Genomic DNA, 24456 nt, shown 5'->3' with positions numbered 1-24456 from the left:
ATAGTTTTCATGGGTGATGAGTTTCTCGCTTTTAGCTTACTAAATTTAGTTTTTTTTTTTAATTGAATTGTTTGACATGTGTAGCCTTCTGATAGTGATGGTGTTTGCGTTTGCAATTTTAAACACCTACTTATCAAGGAACCCAATGATAACACCTTGGGAAGCTGAGAGAGGCTTTCGGATGTCACGGAGCGACCTGTGGTGGTAAGAGGAGGTCTTGGGGGAGTTTCCAGGAGCGAGCAAGCCTGAGACTGAGGAGTGGAAGGTGCTTTGCTCCAGCTAGAGCTCCCTTCTTCCAGTCACGGTGTAGAAATGGATTTTGCTTTGTTGCAGGCCGCCCTTGAAGTGTGCAGAGCCTTTTTACAGGACGATAACGGAGAAGGAGTCATTATGGTGACAGATCCGCCTTTTGGTGGCTTGGTGGAACCTCTGGCTGTTACATTCAAGAAGTTAATTGCCATGTGGAAAGAAGGTCAAAGCCAAGGTGTGTCACTTATTATTGCACAAATAAACGTGCATCTATGGATCTACTTCCTGTCAAGTATTAGTTGAGCCAGTGAGTCACAGCACTGATGGAATGCACATTTCTAGTTTGTTCTGTTTTGTTGTTCGTTTTTTTTTTTAAACAGGCATACTTTTTTATGTGGCTGGCTTCATTTTCATGATGTCCTTTGTCCTTTTCTACTTATGCATTTTTGAAATAGGCTGTAAATAGAATATTTGCTTTTGGAGGAGACAGCAGGACATTATGAAAAGTAGCAGTGAATTGCTGTCATTCACTCAGAAAACACTTATGAATGGCCACCATGTACCAGCCAGGCACCGTTTACTTATGAGTGGCCACCATGTACCAGCCAGGCACCATTTCCTTATGAGTGGCCACCTTGTGCCAGCCGGGTACCGTTTAGGCACTGAGGGTTAGATTAATGAACAGAGTAGGTGTGCTTGCATTCCCAAGCTCAGGCCCAGAGCTCTAGACTTTGCGAGGATTGGAATGTGGACATAGGAGATCTCCGAGGCTAATAGTGATTATCAATGGCGCACACACTCTCCAGCCCTCCAGATGGGTGAATAGCTGGGGTTTATTATTCAGTTTAAAGTGGCTTAAGGCTTCAAAGTGTTTTATCTAATGATCTAATTAGTTAGTGCACTCAAATTTTAGATAGTTTCTAGCTTCCAAGCTGATAAATTGTATCAGGCATGTGTGATCGAGCTTCTGCATTAATTGCACTGCATAAATAGTGTACCTTGGGAGCAGAATGCAAACAAAATCCACGGCTTGACATATTTCATTAAGTATCTCATTCGCTGGCTCTTCTTGTGTGCACTAATCGGTGGATAAAATCAGAGTTATTGGGGAAGCAATAAAGAGCTTTATGAACTTGAATTCTGATTCTGCCACTTCCTAGTGCCACGAGCCTGATGACTTGTGATCTCAGATTCCCTATCTGTAAGTAGGATTTTTAGTATCTCACTCTAGCTGGTATTATAAAGAGACAGAATATAGAAGGAATTTGGCAGGGTACTTACTCAGCCTGTGTCGCTCTCTAAATAATTGTTGTGTTCCCTGCATCTTGTGTTCCCTGTGATTTGGATAAACTTGTTTTTAAGAACCTTCAGTGATTCAGCAAGGATTGTTTCACCCCCTGAAATCCTGGACGATACATCGAGTCCGAGCCAGGATTCCCACCCCGGGCCTCTGCTGGGCCTTCCCGGGTTGCTGCATGGTGTCCCGACTGCCTTGGCCTCACAGTGGTAGTCTTCCTGTTTCCTGGCCTGTCTGTACAGTCCTAGGTTTTGTCTGGACTACAGACATAGCATATAGGTGTGATTACTTTTACGTAGTTTGTAGTTCTGTTCACCTGTGCTCTGGTAAACATTGTTTTTTGTATGGATTTAAGTGTATTGAACAATTGTTTCTGATATTGGAAGTTTTCCAGTTATGGCTGTTTTCAATTATAATGGTTTGACTTTTGTTCCTTCAATGTCAAACAATTTATGCTTTAATGTTCTTTCTCCATTTGTGTGTTTCATTAGATGACGGTTACAAAGAACTACCCATTTTCTGGATATTCCCCTATTTCTTTGAATCTCGAATTTGTCAGTTTTTCCCAAGCTTCTCCATGCTGGATTATCAGGTATAGTAAATAGTTCTGTTTTCTGACATATTTGGAGATTGAATATTCTGCTTAAATACATGGTCTGATAAGACTGCCCATTTGATTTTAGTAAATGAATATAAAATGAACTGTATTAAGCTCTAAAATTATACCATCCATAGCTTAGTTCATTGGTTCCAAAATACTCATCCCTAGAGTGATTTTATATTAAAAGCTTATTATAGGTTTTTAAGCACCAAACTAAATCCACCCAATCAAAATCAGCGGGCCACGCTTCAGGAAACAGACTTGCTATAGAGATTCAGATGTGTGGCTAGGTTTCATGCTAGCTGATTCAGTCTTTTATTCTCAGCAGCATATTCTGCAGTTCCTCTGCTACGCTGCACACTGTGAGCACATGGCTGTGTGTTCAGACACGGTCCACACCGTGAGCACGTGGCTGCGTGTTCAGACACGGTCCACACCGTGAGCACGTGGCTGCGTGTTCAGACACGGTCCACACCGTGAGCACGTGGCTGCGTGTTCAGACACGGTCCACACTGTGAGCACGTGGCTGCGTGTTCAGACACGGTCCACACCGTGAGCACGTGGCTGCGTGTTCAGACACGGTCCACACCGTGAGCACGTGGCTGCGTGTTCAGACACGGTCCACACCGTGAGCACGTGGCTGCGTGTTCAGACACGGTCCACACCGTGAGCACGTGGCTGCGTGTTCAGACACGGTCCACACCAGGAGCACGTGGCTGTGTGTTCAGACACGCTGCACACCGTGAGCGTGTGGCTGTGTGTTCAGACACGATCCATACCGTGAGCACATGGCTGTGTGTTCAGACACGCTCCACACCACGAGCATGTGATGTGTGTTCAGAGATTGCCACGCTGCACACCGTGAGCACGTGGCTGCGTGTTCAGACACGGTCCACACCGTGAGCACGTGGCTGTGTGTTCACACATGGTCCACACCAGGAGCATGTGGATGTGTGTTCAGAGGTTGTGGGCTGCCTGTTCCGGCTGTGAATGCAGGTGTGCTTCACTGTCTCTCCCACAATGCCATGGGCTCTGAGGAGAGCTGTTCCCAAGCCATGTGCCAACAAAGAGGTGGAAGTTTCTGGAGAGAGAAGACTTCTTCCTTCACAGCACTGCCTCGCCAGTTTTGTCCAGTTCCATATGAGAATAGAGACAGTATCTCCAGCAGCTTTGCTCTCTCCATTGAGGTGTTACTGCGCTTTAGTGTCTCCTTGGATTTGTTTCCTTGGCTTCTGAGTTGAGCCTGTTGTTGCATGGTTCTGTAGTCACTGCTTCCTCTTCTTGTCACGACGGTTTTCTGGAAATTAACTGGTACCTAGGTCCGGCTGTACCTCCTAGAACTGGCAGTGTCCTCACTAGTTGTTGCAAGGCAGCTCTTGGTTCTAATGTTTTCTTTTTTTCTTTTTTAAGATTTTTTTTTTGGGGGCCCAGCAGCGTGGCCTAACGGCTAAAGTCCTCACCTTGAAAGCCCCGGGATCCCATATGGGCGCCTGTTCTAATCCCGGCAGCTCCACTTCCCATCCAGCTCTCCTCCCTGCTCGTGGCCTGGGAAAGCAGTCGAGGACAGCCCAATGCATTGGGACACTGCACCCGCGTGGGAGACCTGGAAGAGGTTCCTGGTTCCCGGCATCGGATTGGCACGCATCGGCCCGTTGCGGCTCACTTGGGGAGTGAAACATCGGACGGAAGATCTTCCCCTCTGTCTCTCCTCCTCTCTGTATTTCTGACTTTGTAATAAAAATAAAATCTTTAAAAAAAAAAGATTTTTTTTTTAATTGGAAAGTCAGATATACAGAGAGGAGGATATACAGAGAGGAAGATCTTCCATCCGATGGTTTACTTCCTAAGCAGCTGCAATGGCCAGAGCTGAGCCGATCCAAAGCCAAGAGCCAGGAGCCTCCTCTGGGTCTCCCACGTGGGCGCAGGGTCCCAAGACTTTGGGCCATCCTCTACTGCTTTCCCAGGCCACAAGCAGGGAGTTGCATGGGAAGCGGGGCCACTGGGATACAAACCGGCAGCCATATGGGGTGCTGGCGCATGCAAGGTGAGGACTTTAACTACGAGGCTACTGCACTGGGCCCTCTTGGTTCTAATCTTAAAGTTATGAAAATTATTTTGAAATTCTCAGAGACAGCAATGCTAGCAGCGAAGGCACAGATCCTACCTGTGACTCCATCCAAGCAGCCAGTTTTTATACATTACACATATTCATTTTCAACATTTTTTACTTATTTGTAATTATAGATGACAATTTTGAATTCTGTCTTGAGTTCTTCTTGTTCTTATATAAGTAAACATTTTTATTTATTTATTTTTTAAAGATTTATTTATTTTATTGGAAAGGCAGATGTACAGAGAGGAGGAGAGAGAGAGGAAGGTCTTCTGTCCGATGATTCACTCCCCAAGTGACCACAAGGCTGGTGCTGCACCAATCCAAAGCCAGGAGCCAGGAACTTCTTTCCAGGTCTCCCACGCGGGTGCAGGGTCCCAAGGCTTTGGGCCATCCTCGACTGCTTTCCCAGGCCACAAGCAGGAAGCTGGATGGGAAGTGGAGCTGCCGGTATTAGAACCGGTGTCCACATGGGATCCCAGCGCACTCAAGGTGAGACCTTAACCAATATGTTATCGTGCCAGGCCCCTTATATAAGTAAACATTTTTTAAAGGAAGCTATCTCATCTTTGTGCTTTTCGTATTAAATTATTTCATTAACAGGCTATGCTGTTGTTTCCCTTTTGGATTTTAGGTTGCTTCCACCTTGAAGGTGCTGTAAAGAACACAGCCATAAACATCTCTTGTAATGTTTCCATATTTCGTATAGTGTCCTTAAGTAGACCTGTAAGACAGAAGTTACTTGATCAGACTTGGTGGATGGTTTATTCCTGCTGAGGCACTGACAGGTTCCTTTCCAAATGTGTGGAGCAGCAGTCATCTTACCCTTGGCGTCTCGAGCTCCACCTCAGGCAGCTAACATCACAATTTCTCTCAAATTGTTTCCTCTCCTCACAGTTTCCTCTCCTTGTTAGGGCGTCCAGTTTTCTGGATGCTTATAGTATTGGCATTTGCAATGGACAGAGAGCTGATGGATCCTAATGATGGTACCCAACGACACTGCTTCCATTTTCCAGCAGCATTGCTGCCCTTGGCTTCACTTGCCGCTTAGTGTAACCCTTGGCATGCAAGAGGTGCTTCAGACATGTCAAATGAATAATTGGATGGCAAAAAATGTGAACTCTGGCATGGGCTTTGGGCCTGGTTCTGCTGTTTGACTTCTTGGAAGATCATACAGCTGACCAGTGAGTACAGGAATAATAAATGTCTCATGAGGTTCTAAGGATTTTTATAAGCTGACCCGTAAAAATGCTTAGCGCAGCCCTTAATGTTACAGTTACCATAAAGGTGATTACCAGATAGTACCAAGGTGGGGGAGAAACTTTTCCTCAGGTACTGTTTTTATGCAACTTCTGAAACATTAAAACTGTATAACACAAACTCCCTCAGAAACATTGCACCCCAATTTAGAGAAGAGTAGTTCCACTGTGGCCAAGAATTTGGGCTAGTGACAGGGCTCAAGAGGGCACCGTAGAATACCGCCGCTGAGAGAGGTGAATGTGGAGTGACGAGTCATCACTAGTTTAGATGGCCTGTGTTACTAGGAAAGAAGATTTAGAAGTGTTACAGTTGTAGTTGTTTTTATTTCATTTCATTATTTTATGTGAAAGGCAGAGAGAGATGAAGGCCGTCTTCCAGCCTCTGGTTCACTCCTGCAGCAGTTAGGGCTGGGCCAGGTTGAAGTCTGGAGACCAGAACTCCACCCAGATCTCCCACATGCGTGGCAGGGAACCAGATACCTCTGATGACGTCTTCCTAGGTTTCACATTAGCAGGAAACTGGATCAGAAGTAGACATGGGACTCGATCCTCCTCATTTTATATAGGATGTGGGTGTGTCAAGCCATGGCTCAGTGCACCACAGCGCAAGTCCAGCCCTGGAAGCAGTTGCCAACTCTAAGCTTATCAAAAATAATTTTTCAGTTCAGTGTGTTGGAAAAAGTTCTGATTGGGTAGGATGAAAGCTTTTTTCAGTAAAATGAAAACCATCCTCTGAAAAGAAAAAGAATAAAATCCATAATAAAGACAAGTTTTTCATGATTGTTAATAAAAGTAAGAATGACACTGCCCATTGTATGGTCATGCTGTAGAAGCTGATTTTGTCACATACTCATCATGTATGTAAAAGTATTATTTGTTTTAACACCTCTTTGGTGACTTTTCTACTCTGAAATTTTAAAAAAATTTCTCTGAACCTACTCTTGTTCTTCACTGAGCCTTTTGTCTTCTTTTTCTTCCTTGTGTTATTTTAATCTCTTTCTTTTTTTTTTCTTTTACATTCACCTTCTTCATCAAATGAAGCTCTGGAGAGCTCCTGCCTCCTTCACAGCCGTTTCACACAGACCTTGATTGGGCTTTCTCTCCGACCTTGCCTATGATGATTATAAACCCCCAAGCCACAATGCAGTCAGAAGCCCCAAATCACTGAGTTTCTTTTGGAAATACTTTTCAAGGAAAAGGATGGTGGAAATGCTGGAAATTTTCTTAGCATATAAATTATGTAGGCTGTTCAGTGATAAAGCACTTGATGAATGCAGGATAAAGTGATTATCAAAGGCCTAGGAAACCCAGAGCTTTATTAAGGGCAGATTAGAAGGGATGTGATAAAGATGGGGAGTTCTGAACTCTGCCTCTTAGAGGATGTTTAATCTAGAAGGAGGTTGCTTTATCTTCCCAGTTCTCAGTCTCCATGCCTATATAAAATCAGCTGACTGAACTAGAGAGGGAGTGGACAAAAAGTTTCACTTTTAGTACTAAGCCTGATAAATTGGTAGTGGCTTCCTGGAGAATTTGTTGAGAATACTAGATTTGGTGACAAAGAGTAACATGATTGATTAGTGATGTCTGCTCGGGGAGCAGGATGGCAGAATGGTGGCCTAGTATTTATCATATCTTAATGAGATGATCTCAGTCCCTGACATTGTATTCTTCCTTCTTTCTGTGTGAATGTGGGACAGTTCTCATGTTAAGGCAGACCTTTTGTTTTTATCAAACTGTTCTTTGGCAAATTCAGCATCTATAAGAAGCTGTGTTTTTCAAGGTTACTTTCAAAGTCATAAATGAAGATATTTTGCTAGGATTTTCTAGAAAATTATTGCAGATTAGGAGCTAGCAGGATGGTACAATTGGCTGGTTCTCTGCCTGCACGCACCACCATCCCATGTGGGTGTTGGCCTGTGTCCCAGCTGCTCCATTTTCCATCCAGCTCCTGCTTATAGCCTGGGAAAACTGTGGAGGATGGTCCAAAGCCTTGGACCCCTGCACCCAAGTGTTAGACCCAGAGGTAGCTCCTGGCTCCTGGCTTGGGATGAGTTCAGCTCTAGCTATTGCAGCCATTTGGGCAATGAACCAGTGAATGGAAGACCTTTGTCCCTCTATCTCTCTGTAAATCTGCCTTTCCAATAAAAATAAATAAATCTTAAAGAAGAAGAAAGTTGTTGTAGATCAAAAGATGGCAAGGAAAATTCAGGGAACTCAGTCTATACAGTAAAGGGTCTGTGTGAAGAGGAGGAAGCCATAACACAACACTTTTAAATAGGTGATATGGAGGATTGGGAATCTGACTTAAAGCCTTATGGCCGTGGTACCAGTTGAGTGATGGAACCAGCAGTACAGTTACTGACATCAAAGGGAGCACAGTCTGTAGGGAGTTGTGAAAATGCCAGTGCTCTTGTCTTATTTTATCTTTGTTTCCTGGCAGGATGCCTGGAACATAGTAGGTGCAAAATAAATGTTTGTTGAACTTGAATGTCTTGGTTCTCCACTTAACACGGTTCCGTCTCCTGTTACGGAAGATATTTGCATACAGATAAAAGTTAGAAATTGCCAAGATTTTGTACTTTCCCTCATTTCTATACAGTACTTCATCACATTAATCAGTTCCATGGGAGAGATTTTCTATTTGGAAATGCCTCTCATCATCATTGTGAGTAAAATGTCAGAGATAATGATGGGAAAATGGTGTATCAGCCCTACCACTAGTGATAAGCAATTTGCAAAATTGTGTTTGCTTTATAGCACTTCCATTGGAGGTTTATTTGTGTGGATGAAACTATGAAATATGGATGTATGTTAGAGGTACATTAATTTATCCCAGCAGCATGTATTTTACATACCATATGTTTATAGTTAATTAGCACAACAAACCCGAATTTAAAAATAATAATAATCTCAATTAGGTTATGCAAAATCATGCAAGCTCTCTTCCTGATATATACATTTTCTGACTCCTTGGGTAACTGTAAAGAAATCCTTGTTTCTCTCCCTCCCCATCTACCATCTGCTGTCTGTTACGTTGCGTGAAATAGCCCATGCACTAGAGACCTTTCTAAAAATATCACTTTGCAACATTGGATAATCTTACTAAGATTGTCTTGGGAAGGATTTTCCCCCTATCTTGTGACATTCAAATCTTGAAAATATCTTTATTGACTTTGATAAGGAGCCACCTATTTGTTGAGTGCACAAAAGAGTACATGAGGAAAAATTTAGGAATTCAAATAAATATAAAGGAAAACTACTAAAAGCACTATTTTAAAGTGATTTTGAAGTGAAATTTGTTTTTTGTGTCTTAGTCTCTAGTAGGATGGCCTAGTTTTAGAATTTTGCAAGGTTGCAAGAAGTGTGGAGGCCCTCCCTGGCTGGCTCGCCCTGGTGGGCAGGCGTCCTCCAGGTGGGCCAACAGACGGCTCGCCTTGCTTGAACACCATCACTGAGCAGAGCCCTGCGGCCTTGCAAGGCAACTCCATTTACCTAATGTTTTTATTTTGTAGGAATTTTTCTCATCTTGAGATCAATTATGTTCCCCCATTAACCTTTAACCATTGGTCCTAGTTTTGTTCTCTGAGGCAACACAGGAGAAGTCTGACTTCTGTTCCTTGTGACACCCTTTCAGGTACAAAATAGCTGTCAGCTCCTCCTGGCCTTCTCTGAATAAACAGCCTCAATTTGCAAAAGATTAACTTTTTGTCATTCCCACTACTAGCAGTAGATGTGAACCAGTTTAGTATAATGTCTTATAAACATGGCGAGTGAATGCACAATGCAGCGGGGGGCCTCACCCTACTGCTCTCCTGGGGCCAGCTGTGAGCCCCAGCTGCCTGCCACACGGCCACATGGGCTGTGGGCTCACAGGCTAACAGGCAGCCCAAATTCTAGAGAGGTGTTCACACTGTCCTGGGCTTTGGTCATCCTAGGCTTGGTTCTTCCCACTGCTGAAGCGTTCCAATGAGCATTACAAAGCAGGATGTAACCTAACCGTTAGGGTTAAATTAGGCAGTGCCACAGAGACAGGCCTAGGAATCTGCCACGAAAGGCCTCTGTTTTCCTTGTCATCAATTCCTTGCCCCCTTTAGATGATTTGATTATTAACTAGCTGACCTGGGAGCCAGTGTGTTATAAGTAAGTGTATTCCCATTTAGAATCTGAAACAGTTCATTACCACTTATCCCAGCTGGAATGTGCCTGAGTTGACATCATAAAAATCTCATGTCTTCTTTTTTTATGTTTATTTTTGTTTATTTTCATCTACTTGAAAGAGAGATAGGAATAGAGAGAAGTATCTTACATCCACTGGTTATTTCCCAAATGCCTTTGGCATCCATGGCCAGGTCAGGCAGAAGCCAAGAGGACCAGGACTCTTGCTGGGAATCTGTATGGCTGCCAAGGGTCCGAGCATTTGAACCATGCTGTGCTGCCTGTCAAGGTTCACTTTAGCAGAGTAGCTGGGACTTGAACTAGCACTCCAGTTGGGCATCCCAGACTGGCTTAACTCACTATACCACTGTGGGAGTGGGGTGCTGAAGCCGCTCCAGGATTGATAGGGGCCATTGCAAGATGGCGGCTGGCCCAGGGCCAGGAGGCGGAGGCAGTCTCGCCAGCAGGTAAACAGGAAGTCACAGGGATAGGCTAATGCCCTCGCTGTGATCACTGGCCTATCATGTAGTGCCAAGTGGACCCACGGGGAGAAATGATTGGACGAGAACGATTTAAAAGTAGCCAGTAAAAGCTAGACGACGATGGAATGGGATGAAGATGACAGACGGACGGATGGTGGATGGAGAAAGATGGGACGAGGGAGAAGGAGGACGGGAGGGAGGAAGGGTGCCAGAGAGAAGAAGTGGGGAGGAAAGCTTAGACCAGTGGGGACTGGAGCAGTGGAGAGAAGGTTTTAAACGCAACCACTTTTGGCAGTGAGGGGTCTGGTTGCGGTTCCGGCCTTTCCTAGACCGCTGCTAGGCCGTGGCGACATACCACTGTGCCTCCCCTTGCGTGTGCTTGTGAATTGTCTAAAACACTGGTTCTCAAGCTTGAGCATGCCAGAGGACAGGTTAAAACACAGATTGCTGGTCCTACTCCCAAGTTTCTGTTCTTACTGGGATAAGAATTTGCATTTCTTTTTTTTTTTTTTAGGATTTATTTATTTTTATTACAAAGTCAGATATACAGAGAGGAGGAGAGGTAGAGAGGAAGATCTTCCATCCAATGATTCACTCCCCAAGTGACTGCAACGGCCGGTGCTGTGCCAATCCGATGCCAGGAACCAGGAACCTCTTCCAGGTCTCCCACATGGGCGCAGGGTCCCAAGGCTTTGGGCCGTCCTGGACTGCTTTCCCAGGCCACAAGCAGGGAGCTGGATGGGAAGTGGAGCTGCCGGGATTAGAACCGGCGCCCATATGGGATCCCAGGGCGTTCAAGGTGAGGACTTTGGCCGCTAGGCCACGGTGCTGGGCGCAGAATTTGCATTTCTAAGAAAGGTTCCTGGTGATGCTGATGTTGCTGATCAGGTGCCACACCTAGAGAATTACTGATCTAAACAAAGATGGATTTAGTGGCCAGGTGGGTTCACAGCAGGCTGGAAGCCCAACTGAGCATGTGCAGATAATAGATTGGAGGAATTGTTTATTTTCTGCTGAAACTGAAGGTTGAATGAGGGATCTTGAGGAGAGGACTAAATGATTGAAATGGTCTTGGAGGAAGTCAGCAGCCTCGTGCCCCTCTTCCTGCTTTATGTCAGGCCCTGAACTAAGAGTTTTACATACTCATGCTTTATGTCGTTTTAGGCTTCACAGACAATTTTAAGTGTCAGTCACCCTTTTTAATAGATAAAACACAAGTATATAAACTTGCCTGAGGTCATATAACAAATGGTAGAGACCCTTGCTCCCCAGACCTGTGCTCCCCTGAGTGTGAGAGGACAGTGAGTGGCGGAGGACCAAACTGAAACTGCTGAGTTGTGCTGAGCTGAAAACTAAGAGTTGGGTGAACTTCACACACAAAGATACAAACCCTCTGTCAAGCTAGCACACACCTCAGGGACAGAATTGTTTTATTAACACAGAAAGCTGAATGCTGTCTCTTACAAAAAGATTATGTATTTGAAAGTCAGAAAGAGAGACCTTGCATCTCTGATTCACTCTCCAAATGGCCACAACAACTGGAGCTGAGCTGATCTGGAGTCCAGAACCAGGAGCTTCCTCTTGGTCTCCCATATGGGTATAGGGTCCCAAGGACTTGGGCCATCCTCGACTGCCTTCCCAGGCCATGTTTAGGAGCTGGATCTTGAATGGAACAGCCGAGACATGAACAAGTATCCATACGGGACACGGGCGCCACAGATGGAGCTTCAGCCTACTATACCATGATGCCATTCTCAAGAATTTCCTTTTTTAAAGACATTTTTATTTATTTGAAAGGCACTTTTACAGAGGGAGACATATTCCACACCCTGGTTCACTCCCCAGATGGAAAAAGGGTTAGGACTGGGCCAGAGCAAAGCCAGGAGCCAGGAGCTCCTGGGTTTCCCATGTAGGTTAAGGGATGAAGCACTTTGACTGTCCGCTACTGCTTTTCTAAGGGCCTTGGCAGGAAGCTGGGTCCTAAGTGGAGCAGCCTGGACTTGGACTGGCACTTGTATGGGATCATCACAAGCTGTGCCTTTACTTGCTGCACTACAAGGCCAGCCCCGAAGATTACCTTGTGAAAGCTTTAGTTTAAGTTGTATTTTGATGTCAGTTTGTTGGTTGGTTGGTTAAGGAATCCTAACGAATGTTGAATCGTTTCAGTAAGTTTTCCTTGTGCTTTAATTTTTTACACCTTCTAGGTAGACTATGACAATCATGCACTTTATAAACATGGAAAAACGGGTCGAAAGCAGTCTCCTGTGCGGATTTTCACCAACATCCCCCCCAGCAAAATCATCCTTCCCACAGAAGAGGGGTACAGGTAAGGTCACAGTGGGACTGGATCGGATCATGACAGGAAATTTGCTTAGAGGTATAGCTAAGAGTAAAATGCTTGCAGTGTGGAGGCATACAGTTCTCATTTAATTTAGTTCATATTTTCAAAGTGAATTGGATACTGAGTATTGTCAAATTTGTGTAGGCTTGAAGGCTTTTATTTTGTGGATCTTGGTGAATACAGTCAGCTGACTTATGTTTCTTTCCTCTTTAGATTTTGTCCTCTGTGTCAACGATATGTTTCTGTTGAGAATCAGCACTGTGAACACTGTAATTCTTGCCCATCCAAGGTGTGCTCTTCTTATAGAATGCATTTTTAATTTAAATATGTGTTTTCAGCTTTAGTTTACTAATTTCAGTTGTTTTTTAATTATCCTTTTGTCAGTATTACAGTTTGCATTGGTATGTATTATTTTAGTAATTTCATTTCAGTGCAATACTGTACCTTGTTTCTAATCATAGAGTACAGCAGGTTTTTCAAAGTATGCTTGCTGGGGCCAACATTGCAGCACAGTGAGTTAGGCTGCTGCCTGTGAATGCCAGCATCCCATGTGAATGCTGGCTTGAGTCCCAGCTGCTTCTCTGCTGATCCAGCTCCCTGCTAATGCTCCTGAGAAAGCAGAGGAAGGTGGTTTGTTTTTGGGTCCCTGAGAGCCACATGGGAAACCTGGATGGAGTTCCAGGCTCTTGGCTTTAGCAGATGCAGCCCTGCCCATTGCAGCCATTTTTAGATTGAACCAGTGAATGGAAGATCTCTGTCTGTAACCCTGCCTTTCCAGTAAATAAATATTTTAAAAGTACACTTGCTTGCCTTCATCATCAGTTGCTTGAATTCGTTTTCAGATGGTGCTATACAACCCTGAAAATGAGATTTATATGTATGGTGAAGGCAGAATTATGAAGTTTCCAATAGGGCTTTGAACTATGAGATACTATCACCATTCTGATGAAATAATAATTAATAACTATGCTGTGTACTTTGTATGTGCCAGCCTCTATCCTAAGAGCTTTATGGGGATTAACTCACTTAATCTTCCAACAGGCTTATTAAGTGGAGACTGCTAGTTGCTGCTTTTCTACACGTGTGGAAGCCCTACCCGATTCATCACTGCTGTTTCCTGTTTCTGTTTATCTAGCCACCATTTTTCCTTAATAGGCTTTATTTTTCCAGGGCCATTTTAGAGCCACAGCAGAATTGAGCAGACGGTGCAGATTTTTCCAACTCATTGTCCCAGCACACAGCTATCTTCCCTGCTTGTCCACCTGCCCACCAGAGTACATTTTGTTGCAGTTGATGAACGCACAGTGCCTCGTGAAACACCCAGAGTCTATTGATTATGTCTGGGTTTTCCTTTTGCTGCCGTGAGTTCCATGAGCTGGGACAAATGTGGGATAATGTGAGGCTTTCCCTGTGCTCCCCGACACCCTGTCCTCCAGCTTTACACTCCCCTCCCTGTAACTTCTCACAGCTGCTCATCTTTGGCTGTCTCCATAGCTGCCCCTTCCAGAAGTATGGTTGGGAGCCTACAGCTTGTAGCCTTTTCAGATTGATTCCGTTACGTTAGTAAGGGGCATTCCTGACTCCTCCGTGTCTTTCCATCATTTCTTGGTAGTGTTAAATAATACTCCCTGAGGGCATATCCCACAGTTGGTTTGCTATTCATGCATTGGAAGGATGTCTCCTTGTTTCCGGGTTTTGACAATGTGAATAACCCTCCTATTTATTTCCTAGGATGGCCTTTAAGTTGCTATTTTAATGCATTTATTTTCATTATATTTGAAAGGCAAAAAGCTAGAGAGAGAGAGAGAGAGAGAGAGACCTTGCATCTGCTGATTTCACTCCTTGGATGCTAACAGCCAGGAGTGGGTCAGGCTGAAGGCAGGCTTCCACAGCTCTGTCCAGCTCTCTGAGTAGACAGCAGGGAGCCAAGGACTTGTGCCAGCACCTTCTGCCTCCAGGATGCTTACACAGCTCCCCACTGTGTGACACAGGCATCCCAACGGCTGGACGAAGCCTGCCCCTCATTTCTGTTTAACTAACTCTGGTCAGAAGGAGGCTGTAACATTTACTTTGGCCTTAAGCATGAATTATTTGTCAAAGAAATGGCTATATTTATGTAAATACTTGAAAGGACATTTTTCATAGTTCTGTAACTTTATTACTGGCTTATTCATTTAAAATTTTTTTTTGTATTTTATTTGAAAGAGTTACATAGAGCGATCTTCCATCCATTGGTTCACTCCCCGCATGGCTGCTACCATCGGAGTTGGGCTGGTCTTAAGCCAGCAGCCAAGAGCTTCCTCTGGGTCTCCAGTGTGAGTAAAATGGTCCAAGCATGTGGGCCATCCTCTGCTGCTTCCCCAGACTGTTAGGGAGCTGCGCAGGAAGTGGAGCAGCTGGGACATGAACCAGCACTTGTAAGGAATGCTGGCACCTAAGGCAGAGGACTGTTTGCTACACCTCTGCACCGGCCCTGGATTACACGTGTTTCTAGCTTTGGTGACACATTTGATTGTATCTATAAGAAGTCTTTAAAAATCTGTGGAGAATGTATATTATGGGGAAATTATGCATGAATCTTTTTGGCACAAAAATCAATATGTCTTAATTTAGTATTTTCATGGACATTTTGAATCTGTTTCATATTTCCAGTTACTTTAGAAATGACATGTAATAAGTATTTTTAAAAAAAAATATGACTGTTTATAATGTACAAAATGATGCTTTATTATTTAGAGCTGCAAAGGCAGATGGGTGTTAGGGGCTTCTGGCACTGGTGCCCCTCGGCTTGTTGGCCTGCTGGGTTTCATTAGGCAGTGTTCACTTTATCATCTGCATTCAATTGGACAGAGATGTTTTATGCACTTTTCTTGGTGTGTTTTATTTCACTATTTTAAAAGTACTCAATCAGTAACCTGTAATTTATCTTCCTAAATTACGTAAAATTCTCAAGTATGAATTTCATTAAGGGTTAAGCAGTATAGACACATAAAATTATGAATCATTAATTCTCTTGAAATTTTCATTTGAGTCCTTCTTTGTGCAGATGAACTGAGTGGATGTTCAAGATCATTTAGATAAAATCTGGTTTTACAGTTAAGAAAATTGAGGCCCATCAAGGAGGCATTTGAGCCAAGTAGAGAAATGCATAAATTAAAATCAAAGTATTTAATTGTGAAGCTTGGGAAAGGAAGAAATAAAGAATGAATAATTTATGCAGGTTTTAATAAGACATTTTAATTTTTAATTGTGGGACTTGATTTTTAATAACAAATTAAACATAATTTAAAAATTGTTTTTGTAGGATGGCAGGAAATGGAACCATTGCTTTCTCTGCAACAAGTGTGTGAAGCCTTGTAAGTGTTGAGACGGAGAGCCTGGGAACAGGTTGTGGAGTGTTTTATTTAATTACAGAGAAAACTGACTCCTGGAGAGACAGGCAGTAATTGGGATCTGATGTGCGCATGTCTCCGTCAGGAGCGGTGGCTGCTGACCTGCTCTGGTTTGGCATTGGACTTGGCTTATCTGAGTGGGCACTGGACCACTCAGCCGGCCTCGGCGTGGTGGCTGTCAGCTCATGACTCTTTGGGGAAGGGCTGGATTTGTTGCCAAGTAGCAGAATTAGGTTCATTGGTTTATGTGGCGTTCCAGCCTCTTCAGCTAGGTCTCTTTAGCCAAATTCAAATGAGATAAAAAACACGATCCTGCGTCCTGCCTGGAATGTTAATAAATGAAACCATGTTTAAGTGAACTTCTCTGAAGCTTGTTTTTTATTTTTAGCCTGGATCCACTGCAGCACTTGCAGTCACTGTGCTGTTCCAGATCATTCCTGCGAGGGCCCTAAAGTCGGCTGCTTTATTTGCGGTGAATTAGATCACAAACGTAGTAATTGTCCTAATATCTCGGCATCCAAGAGGGCTAACAAGTTAGTATATCTCTTTAATGTACTAGAAAAAAAATGTCCGTGTGTGCTTCCTATGGTGCGGTCTACAAAACAGTGTAGAATTCAGAGGAGTCAGAAGTGCCACATTAATGACTGTAATTATGATATAGCGTTTGCATGGGGAGAAGTTCCCAGTTTCACAAATTTGACATGAAAACAGCCCGCATATGAGATAGAAAATGGTGAACTTTACATCTCTGGTTCATGTGAAATTACAGTTTGAGGGCTGGCAGTTGAGGCCGTACTGAAGGGTGTGGTATTTCGGTTAGGACTGGTGGCATACAGCAGAGAAGTCTGGAGAGGGTATCTGGGATTGAATGTCATGCATTTCCACAGCGGACAAATTGTTGGATGAGCTCATTTTTTGTAATCAGATTTTATACACACACACACACACACACACACACACACACACACACACGCTATTGATTTTTTTTCTTACGAAGATTTTATTTGTTTATTTATATTGGAATGGCAGATAGAGAGAAGGAGAGCCAGAGAGAAAGATCTTTTGTCCACAGGTTCACTCCCCAAGTGGCCGCAATGGCCAGAGCTGAGTCCTTCTGAAGCCAGGAGCCAGGAGCTTCTTCTGGGTCTCCCACACAGGTGCCTGATCCCAGGTTCTTGGGCCATCCTCGACTGCTTTTCCAGGCCGCAAGCGGGGAGCAGGATGGGAAGCAGAGGAGTCTGGACATGAACCAGCGCCTCTATTGAGATCCTGGCAGATGCAAGGCGAGGACTTTAGTCGCTAGGCTATCATACCAGGCCCCAAAATTGATATCTTAATACATATATATATATAATGTTTCTATTACTATTTTATCCTATGATTATCTTTGCCTTTTCCCATCAGTATTTGTTACTAATCAGGACTCAGACTGATGTTAGATCAATAACAATGGTATACAAAAATATTTTTCATTCAACTGGGCTAATTTGAATAATTTTTTTTAGAAAAACTAAAAGATGATAGTATTCTTTTTAATTGCATATTACTAGGTAACCAAAGGTAACTACATGGAAATTGATATTAGGATTAAACACTTAGACTATCATACGATTTGGGATGGAAAAATAGTGATTGGTATTAAAAGTATTTGATGATATTTATCTGATGAAGTAATTTATTGTGATTATATGAGAATATTTTCCATTTGCTTATTTTTGTCTTTTGGTCAGTGAAAATTTTTTCCCCTTAAAGGTCTAGCTGCTTAAATTCTGCCTACTTTGAAAACTGTCGATTTACTCTTATTTTACAGCAGTAGTCTAGTCTAGAAGTATTATTCAAAAATCTTATTGAAAAATCTGTTGTTTTTCCTTAGAAACCTTTAGAAATAGAATATACTGTAACAAACTCAGGACCCTAAATAAATCAGTATATATTTTAAAAAGTACTTTTACTAGCTTTTTGGGCATAAAAGTAATAAAAACTCTCCATCTTACGCTCCTGCCGCTGTCTTTATATTCATTTGTTTTTCCTTTAGTTGTGAACTAGAATGATGTTGGCTCCCTCTTGTGGTCAGAGCTTGTTTTCTCAGTTACATAAATCCCATCATTTAGAGGACAAGTACTAGATCAATTTACCTTTTAAAAATTTATAGATTTATTTATTCATTTATTTATTTGAAGAAGTGACAGAGAAGGGGAAGAGCCCGAGCTCATCCACTCACTGGTTTACCCCCGGAATACTCTCACAGCCTGGGAGAGGCTAGGCTAACAGCAGAGCTGTCATGCGGGTGGCAGGAACTAGTGCTTGGGCCGTCATCTGCTGCCCCCTAGCTGCTTTAGCAGGGAGCTGGACTCCACCCAGACGCTCCATGGGCTGTGGCTTAGCTGGCTGTAGCTGGATGGCTGCTCCCAATTTACTCTTAAGGCTATACAAAAACAAGTAATTTGTATTCAGTGAGTTCATCACAGTTCAAAGACTTTGTGTCTGCAATGCTTCGTTTACATCTCAACATATTAAATCTCTTCCTTCTGGTTTTGTTTACTGTGTCCCCTAATGAATCTTGGTCATGTTTTAGGCCTGCTTGGGGGGGGGGACGTCAGAGAAAAGTTGCTTTAAATTTGCATACAGGCACCCATGGCCTCATTGACTTTTTCCATATTATACTTCATTCACTTGATGTGCTAACTCTTCTAGTGACGATTAGTAGGAAATTATCCTACTTTTAAGAAATTGCTGGAGAAGAGATTTCTATAATAACCACAACCTGATATAAAGGTAACACTCAGGTGTGCTGTGACACGGGGGTAAACGACTTGGGATGCATCCTGTATCAGCCTCCTGCTGATGTGCCTGGGAGGCAGCAGGTGCACCCCGTGGAAGACCTGGATGGAGCTCCTGGCTTGTGGTTTAATTCCATCCCAGCCTTGACTGCTGTGGGCATTTGAAGAGTGAACCCGCAGATGGAAGTTCTCTCCTTCCCTGACTCTCTTCCTCTCTCTCTCTCTCTCTCTCTGTATCTCTCATACTTTCAAATAGATAAATACATTCTAAAATATTTATTTGAAAGTTGGAGTTGCAGAAGGAAGAACACTTACAGACAGACCGGGCCAGGCCAAAGCCAGGAGCTTCTTCCTGTCTCCCACGCGGGTACAGGGGCTTAAGCATTTGGGCCATCTTCTGCTTTCCCAGGCACGTTGTCAGGAAGCTAGATTGAAGTCAAGCTGCTGCCACTTGAACCACTGCTCATATGGATGAGTTGCTGTGGGGTGACTTAACCTGCACTAGGAGGTTAATAACACTCTCATTGTGCCAGCCCCAATAAATAATTTCAAAAAAATAAAAGATAACTTTAAATCCACGTATAAAAAATGTAAAATTATCAGGAAAATTTATGTGTAATCATGTGGAACTACTGTTAATATTATTTATGGAGTTGTTGCTTTATGCTTAGTATATTACATACCTGCATAATTTGCAGTTGAGTATATAGATCTGGGTAAATGAAGGTACAGGCTGTAGAATCAAGTTGGAGCCTAGGATTTCATAACCTCAACTTCTTCACCTAAAAAAAGTTGAAGATGGGGCCCGGCGGCGTGGTCTAGCGGCTAAAGTCCTCGCCTTGAAAGCCCCGGGATCCCATATGGGCGCCGGTTCTAATCCCGGCAGCTCCACTTCCCATCCAGCTCCCTGCTTGTGGCCTGGGAAAGCAGTTGAGGACGGCCCAATGCTTTGGGACACTGCACCCGCGTGGGAGACCTGGAGGAGGTTCCAGGTTCCCGGCATCGGATCGGCGCGCATCGGCCCGTTGCGGCTCACTTGGGGAGTGAATCATCGGACGGAAGATCTTCCTCTCTGTCTCTCCTCCTCTGTGTATATCTGGCTGTAATAAAATGAATAAATCTTTAAAAAAAAAAAAAAAAAAAAAAAAAAAAGTTGAAGATGAACGACTCTTGCCTTGTCTTACTCAGTTTTCCAGCTTCCTGAAGTCAAAGATTATACGCATTGGTTTTTGTACTTTGAGCTTGCAACTTCAGCTAACTATGCTGAGTGAACAAAGAGTTTAACCCATTGTAGGGTTGTATACCATCTTTGAAACTCTTTTCCCAGGTTTTATCCTGCAAAGATCAAGAATAAACTTTATTTCTGGGAAGCTGCTCATTGCTTATGAGAGCTGACTCTTAGCAAGCGGTGCAGCTGGAGAAGCAGAGAAGTTGCCATGTGTGCCAATAGAGCTGCCCCAGCCATTCCATAGTTTGTGATCGAGTAAATGGCGAGCTAGCCTGCAGACAGTGAAGGAAGGAACTGTGACCTTTCTCGGCCACAGATGGCTGCACCTCAGTGCAGAGGGCACCAGAACCAAAGCTTCTGTTTGTCTGCTTTGGTGTTTTTTGAGGGTGAAATTCTAGCTTGTTTTATTTTGAAGTTAGTCTTCAAGAAAATAAGTACCACAAAACATGCTCATCGTGTGTGGAACTTCTGAGGGACACTTAGGTCCACTCAGGGAGGGAGATTAGCTGTTGGACTTAGAGATGAGACCTCTCAACTACTGCCAGTTATTTAGATTGGGCTGTTTCGTTTTTCTAGCTCTGCTAACAGATGTCAGTGCTTTTCCTAAAAAATATAATTCAGGTGTTTGAAGATAGAAGTGCTGAGTTGAACAATACAGATGTACCAAAAAAAAAAAAGATACATTAAAGCAAAAACAAAACCAACCAGACTCATTGGCTTAGCTCTTTACCTCGAGGTAAGTTTGTCCTGAATAGCTTGTTCTAAATCCATTACCCATCTTGCAAAGAAATTTCTTTTCCGAAACATTTTGCTTGGTCAGGCCTTTGACTGTTTCCTTGTTGTTATGGATAGGATGCTGAGGATTTATGCTTACAATACAGTAAATTCTTTGCCTTCTGTTTTCTATTTTGTTGGCTAGTTAATTAAACTTCAACATAATTACATAATTCACTGTGTTCATTCTATAAAATAATTTAGCATCTTGTTTTTCAGAGCTGTCAGAAAGCAGAAGCAAAGAAAAAGTAATAAGATGAAAATGGAGACCACTAAAGGACAGACCATGAATCATACATCTGTTACAAGGAAAAAGAAAAGTGGGGAGAGAACCCATCAATATCTTTGCTCTTAAATGTCCAGTGACTTGAGAATAAGGAAGATTTATAGTCCAACCTTTGACGCCATTTTCTGAAAGTGCCACCCTGGACTTCTATGCAATCGCTTTGAAAAGGTATACACCTTTTGAGCTAGAAAACAGGTTGGTGGCATTTGCTAATTTAGCATCTGTCCCCTCACCTGCTGGTCTGGAGACCTGGGGGGCCTGCTGTGTCATGAGCTGCTGCACTAGCACCCTCTACTTGTTCTTCAGCCTCTTCTGTCTGAGGAATGGGCACACAGTGTTCTTTCTGTAGACTACATCAGAAGAAAATGGAAGTGATAACCTTGAAGTTTTGTTTATATTAAACAAAGTCTATCAATTTAGATACACAAGCATTTTATGTTAACTATTAAATCATGATTTAAACCACATTATAAAGAAAGCTACAATCTACAGTTATTTTGAGACTGAATCTGAAGATGTCAGGAAGAATTTTTACAAAAGTATTCTGAAGATGTAAAGGTGATGATGGTAATGGCTGTTGTTACATATTTATTAAGTACTTTTGGATGGTATGAAATCAATTAAATGTTGGATGAGACATTGAGAATTATGACTGGCTCTGTCATCTCAGTGTGTGATTATTTGTTTTCACTTCATTGGAAAGGCTGAGAGAAAAAGTGAAATCTTTCATCCTGTGATTCACTCCACACACAGCCAGGGCTGGGACAGCCTGGAGTCAGGGACCTGGACCTTGGCGCAGGGCTCCCACACGGTTGGTGGGACCGATGCTCTCTGAACCGTCATCCGCTGCCTCCCAGGGAACGTGTTAGCAGGAAGCTGGATAGGAAGCATAGGCGTTGGCACTTGAGCCAGGCAATCTAAAATGGGATGTGGGTGTCCCAGGTGGCAGCTTAATCACTGTGCCCAGCATCTACTCCCATTTCAATTTGTTAATGCAGTGAAAGAAGCTGGTAGTTTGGTTAAGTCTCTCATGTCTGTGCTGACACTTCCTGATGTGTGGCCTTGACCAACAGTCACTCTCGAGAGGTCCAGGTTTCTTCATTACTGTAACAGGGAGAATGACAGCTCTGCCTGAGTTTGTGTTCAAGGTTAAAGTATATGAGAGCCCTGAACCTGGCCCTTGGTTCTCCTCTGATGTCAGTGAGTTTTGCTAATGAATGAAGACTGTCCCTGTGGCCCAGCAGTGAGCGCTCCTTGGCCCAGTAGCAGAGCACTGAAGAGTGTAGGGTTAGCTCTGGGAACGAGCAGTTCCTCTCCCCCTTCTCTACCAGACCTCTGATGTCATGTCACGAAGCTTGAAAAGCCTCAAAGGACTTTGATAATGACTTCTGTCTTCTTCCTGACCAACTGCTTTGGAGCCAACTTCGAGGCATCTTCGCTTGGGGTTACCTACAGTCCTGTGAGTACTGCACCCCATATCTGGAATTTAAAGTCCACTGAAAACTGATGCCTGTTGTGAAATGTAACACGTGGCCCAGGTGATGGTGGTGGTGGGGCACGTCAGATGGCACTGTGCTCCCAGGCTTAGGAAGTGTGAGAAAATCTTTTCCTCTGTTACAGGGATTGCTGTGATCATAGGAGTGACAGATTTAGAGGTGATTGAGTGAGATGTGAACTCTGTTTCATATGTGCAGAGAGAGATGACCTCAATTATGGTGTCTGCCAAGTCTTCCACAAGGATGCGATGAACTTGGCTATTTGAGCCATCACTGCTGTATCCTAGTGTGTGCATCAGGAGCCCTAGGTGCATTTCAAACCTAGATACTCCAGTGCAGGACATGGGCATCACAACTAAATCTTAGCTGCCTGGGTAAACATCCATGAAAATGTGTTTAAGACATAATTACAGCTAAATTTCGGAATTGTAGACCCTTAATGATTTGGTTTTCTTTCTTTCCTTTGTTTTTTGTTGTTGTTGTTTTGGTTTTTTTGGTTAGTTTGTTTTTTTAAGGATTTTGTTATTTTTTTTAAAAGGTAGAGTTACAGAGAAGCATATGTATTGAGATAGAACTTTCATGCACTGGTTCACTCCCCAAACGTCCACAACGACTGGAGTGGAGTGGGCTGAAACCAGGAGCTAGGAGCTGGGAGCTTCTTCTGTATCTCCCATGTGGGCTCAGGGGCCCAAGCACTGGGGCCATCTTCCATTGCTTTTCCAGACCATTGGCAGGGAGCTGGATAGGAAGTGGAGCAACCAGGACATGAACTAGTGCCCATATGGGATGCTGGCATCACAGGTGGAAGCTTTACTTACCACACCACAATTTTGTTCCCAGTTTTTTAAACATTGGTTTGATGTTTAACTTTATTTCTCTATGCTGCATTTTTTCCATCCTGCACTGTTCCTCTTGGAATGCGTGCCTCCACCTGACTGTGCTGACATCCTGTGGGACCTTCCTGCTCTCCTCGACTCCATTTAGGAAGTCTTCCACAAGTTCCTGATAGCTGCCAGCACCTTCTGGGAACCCTTTGTCTTCTGTACTGTGCCTGGGACTCTTCCATATATTATACTCAGATAACTACAGATTTTTGTTCTCCAAAAGACTCAAATTTCTTGACGACCCATTTTTTCTACATCTTTCTCTCTTATGCCTTGCAGGTGTTCAATAAAAATTTGATGAAAAATGTCCAGAGGTTTTGACATGCATGGTAGTGTGCCTGAGAGATGGATTGGGTTTGTGCTTTTCTATTTCTGAAAAGAAGAAAGCAGATTGAGTATTAGGAGAGATTGAGAGTGAGTACCAGGGCTGTCCTGCCTCCCAAGGTCCTGAATGTGCTGAGTGAGGAAGACTGGCAGCTTTATCTAGAAATCTATTATTTACACTTAGAGTAATTCAGCTTTTGGAATTAAATGAAAAAAAAAAAAACTTCTGAGTTGGTATTTGACCCCATGTATGCAATCTATCAAATATTAGGAATTTAAGAGAAGCTAGGATAATTTTTCTTAAGATTTACTTATTTTTATTGCAAAGTCAGATATATATAGAGGAGGAGAGACAGAAAGATTGTTCTTCTGAAGATTCACTCCCCAAGTGACCTCAGTGGCCGGAGCAGCGTCAATCAGGTGCCAAGAGCTCTTCCGGGTCTCCCATGCAGGTGCAGGGTCCCAAGGCTTTGAGCCGTCCTCAACAGGTGAGTGGTCCCAGGCCACAAGCAGGGAGCTGGATGGGAAGCAGGGCCGCTGGGATTAGAACCGGCACCCATATGGGATCCTGGCGCAATCAAGGTGAGGACTTTAGCTGCTAGCCCATGGCACCAGGCCTGAAGCTAGTATAATTTCAAAATATATATCTACAGCGCCAGTGCAGTGGCATACATCTAATCCTCTGAGGTGCTGGCGTCCCATTTGGGTACAGGTTCAATCCCAGCTGCTCCACTTCCGATCCAACACTCTGATAATGGCCTGGGAAGGCAGCAGAGGATGACTAAAGTTTTTGGCCCC

General features: G+C 43.5%; 1 protein-coding gene across 9 annotated transcripts in view; it reads left to right on the top strand.

The window, feature by feature from the left end:
• The window catches only part of ZCCHC4 (zinc finger CCHC-type containing 4), a 52012-nt gene extending 28153 nt beyond the window's left edge, over nt 1-23859 (top strand). For 6 of the 9 annotated variants that reach the window (XM_058670249.1, XM_004579169.3, XM_058670253.1 and 3 more), the window contains 7 exons: nt 334-484; nt 2038-2138; nt 12358-12479; nt 12708-12783; nt 15799-15850; nt 16275-16419; nt 20888-21603. In XM_058670249.1, the coding sequence (XP_058526232.1) occupies nt 334-484; nt 2038-2138; nt 12358-12479; nt 12708-12783; nt 15799-15850; nt 16275-16419; nt 20888-21023 (783 nt within the window). In that variant the 3' untranslated portion in view covers nt 21024-21603. Of the gene's footprint in view, nt 1-333; nt 485-2037; nt 2139-12357; nt 12480-12707; nt 12784-15798; nt 15851-16274; nt 16420-20887; nt 21604-22285; nt 22484-23613 lie in introns of those variants that run through there. The other 3 variants (XR_009246311.1, XR_009246310.1, XM_058670251.1) reach the window with 3 other exon arrangements.
• Nucleotides 23860-24456: the final 597 nt, after the last annotated feature.

The sequence above is a fragment of the Ochotona princeps genome, chromosome 11 (genome assembly GCF_030435755.1).
Source record: "Ochotona princeps isolate mOchPri1 chromosome 11, mOchPri1.hap1, whole genome shotgun sequence".
NCBI lineage: Eukaryota > Metazoa > Chordata > Mammalia > Lagomorpha > Ochotonidae > Ochotona > Ochotona princeps.
This window is presented reverse-complemented; position numbering and strand designations above follow the sequence as displayed.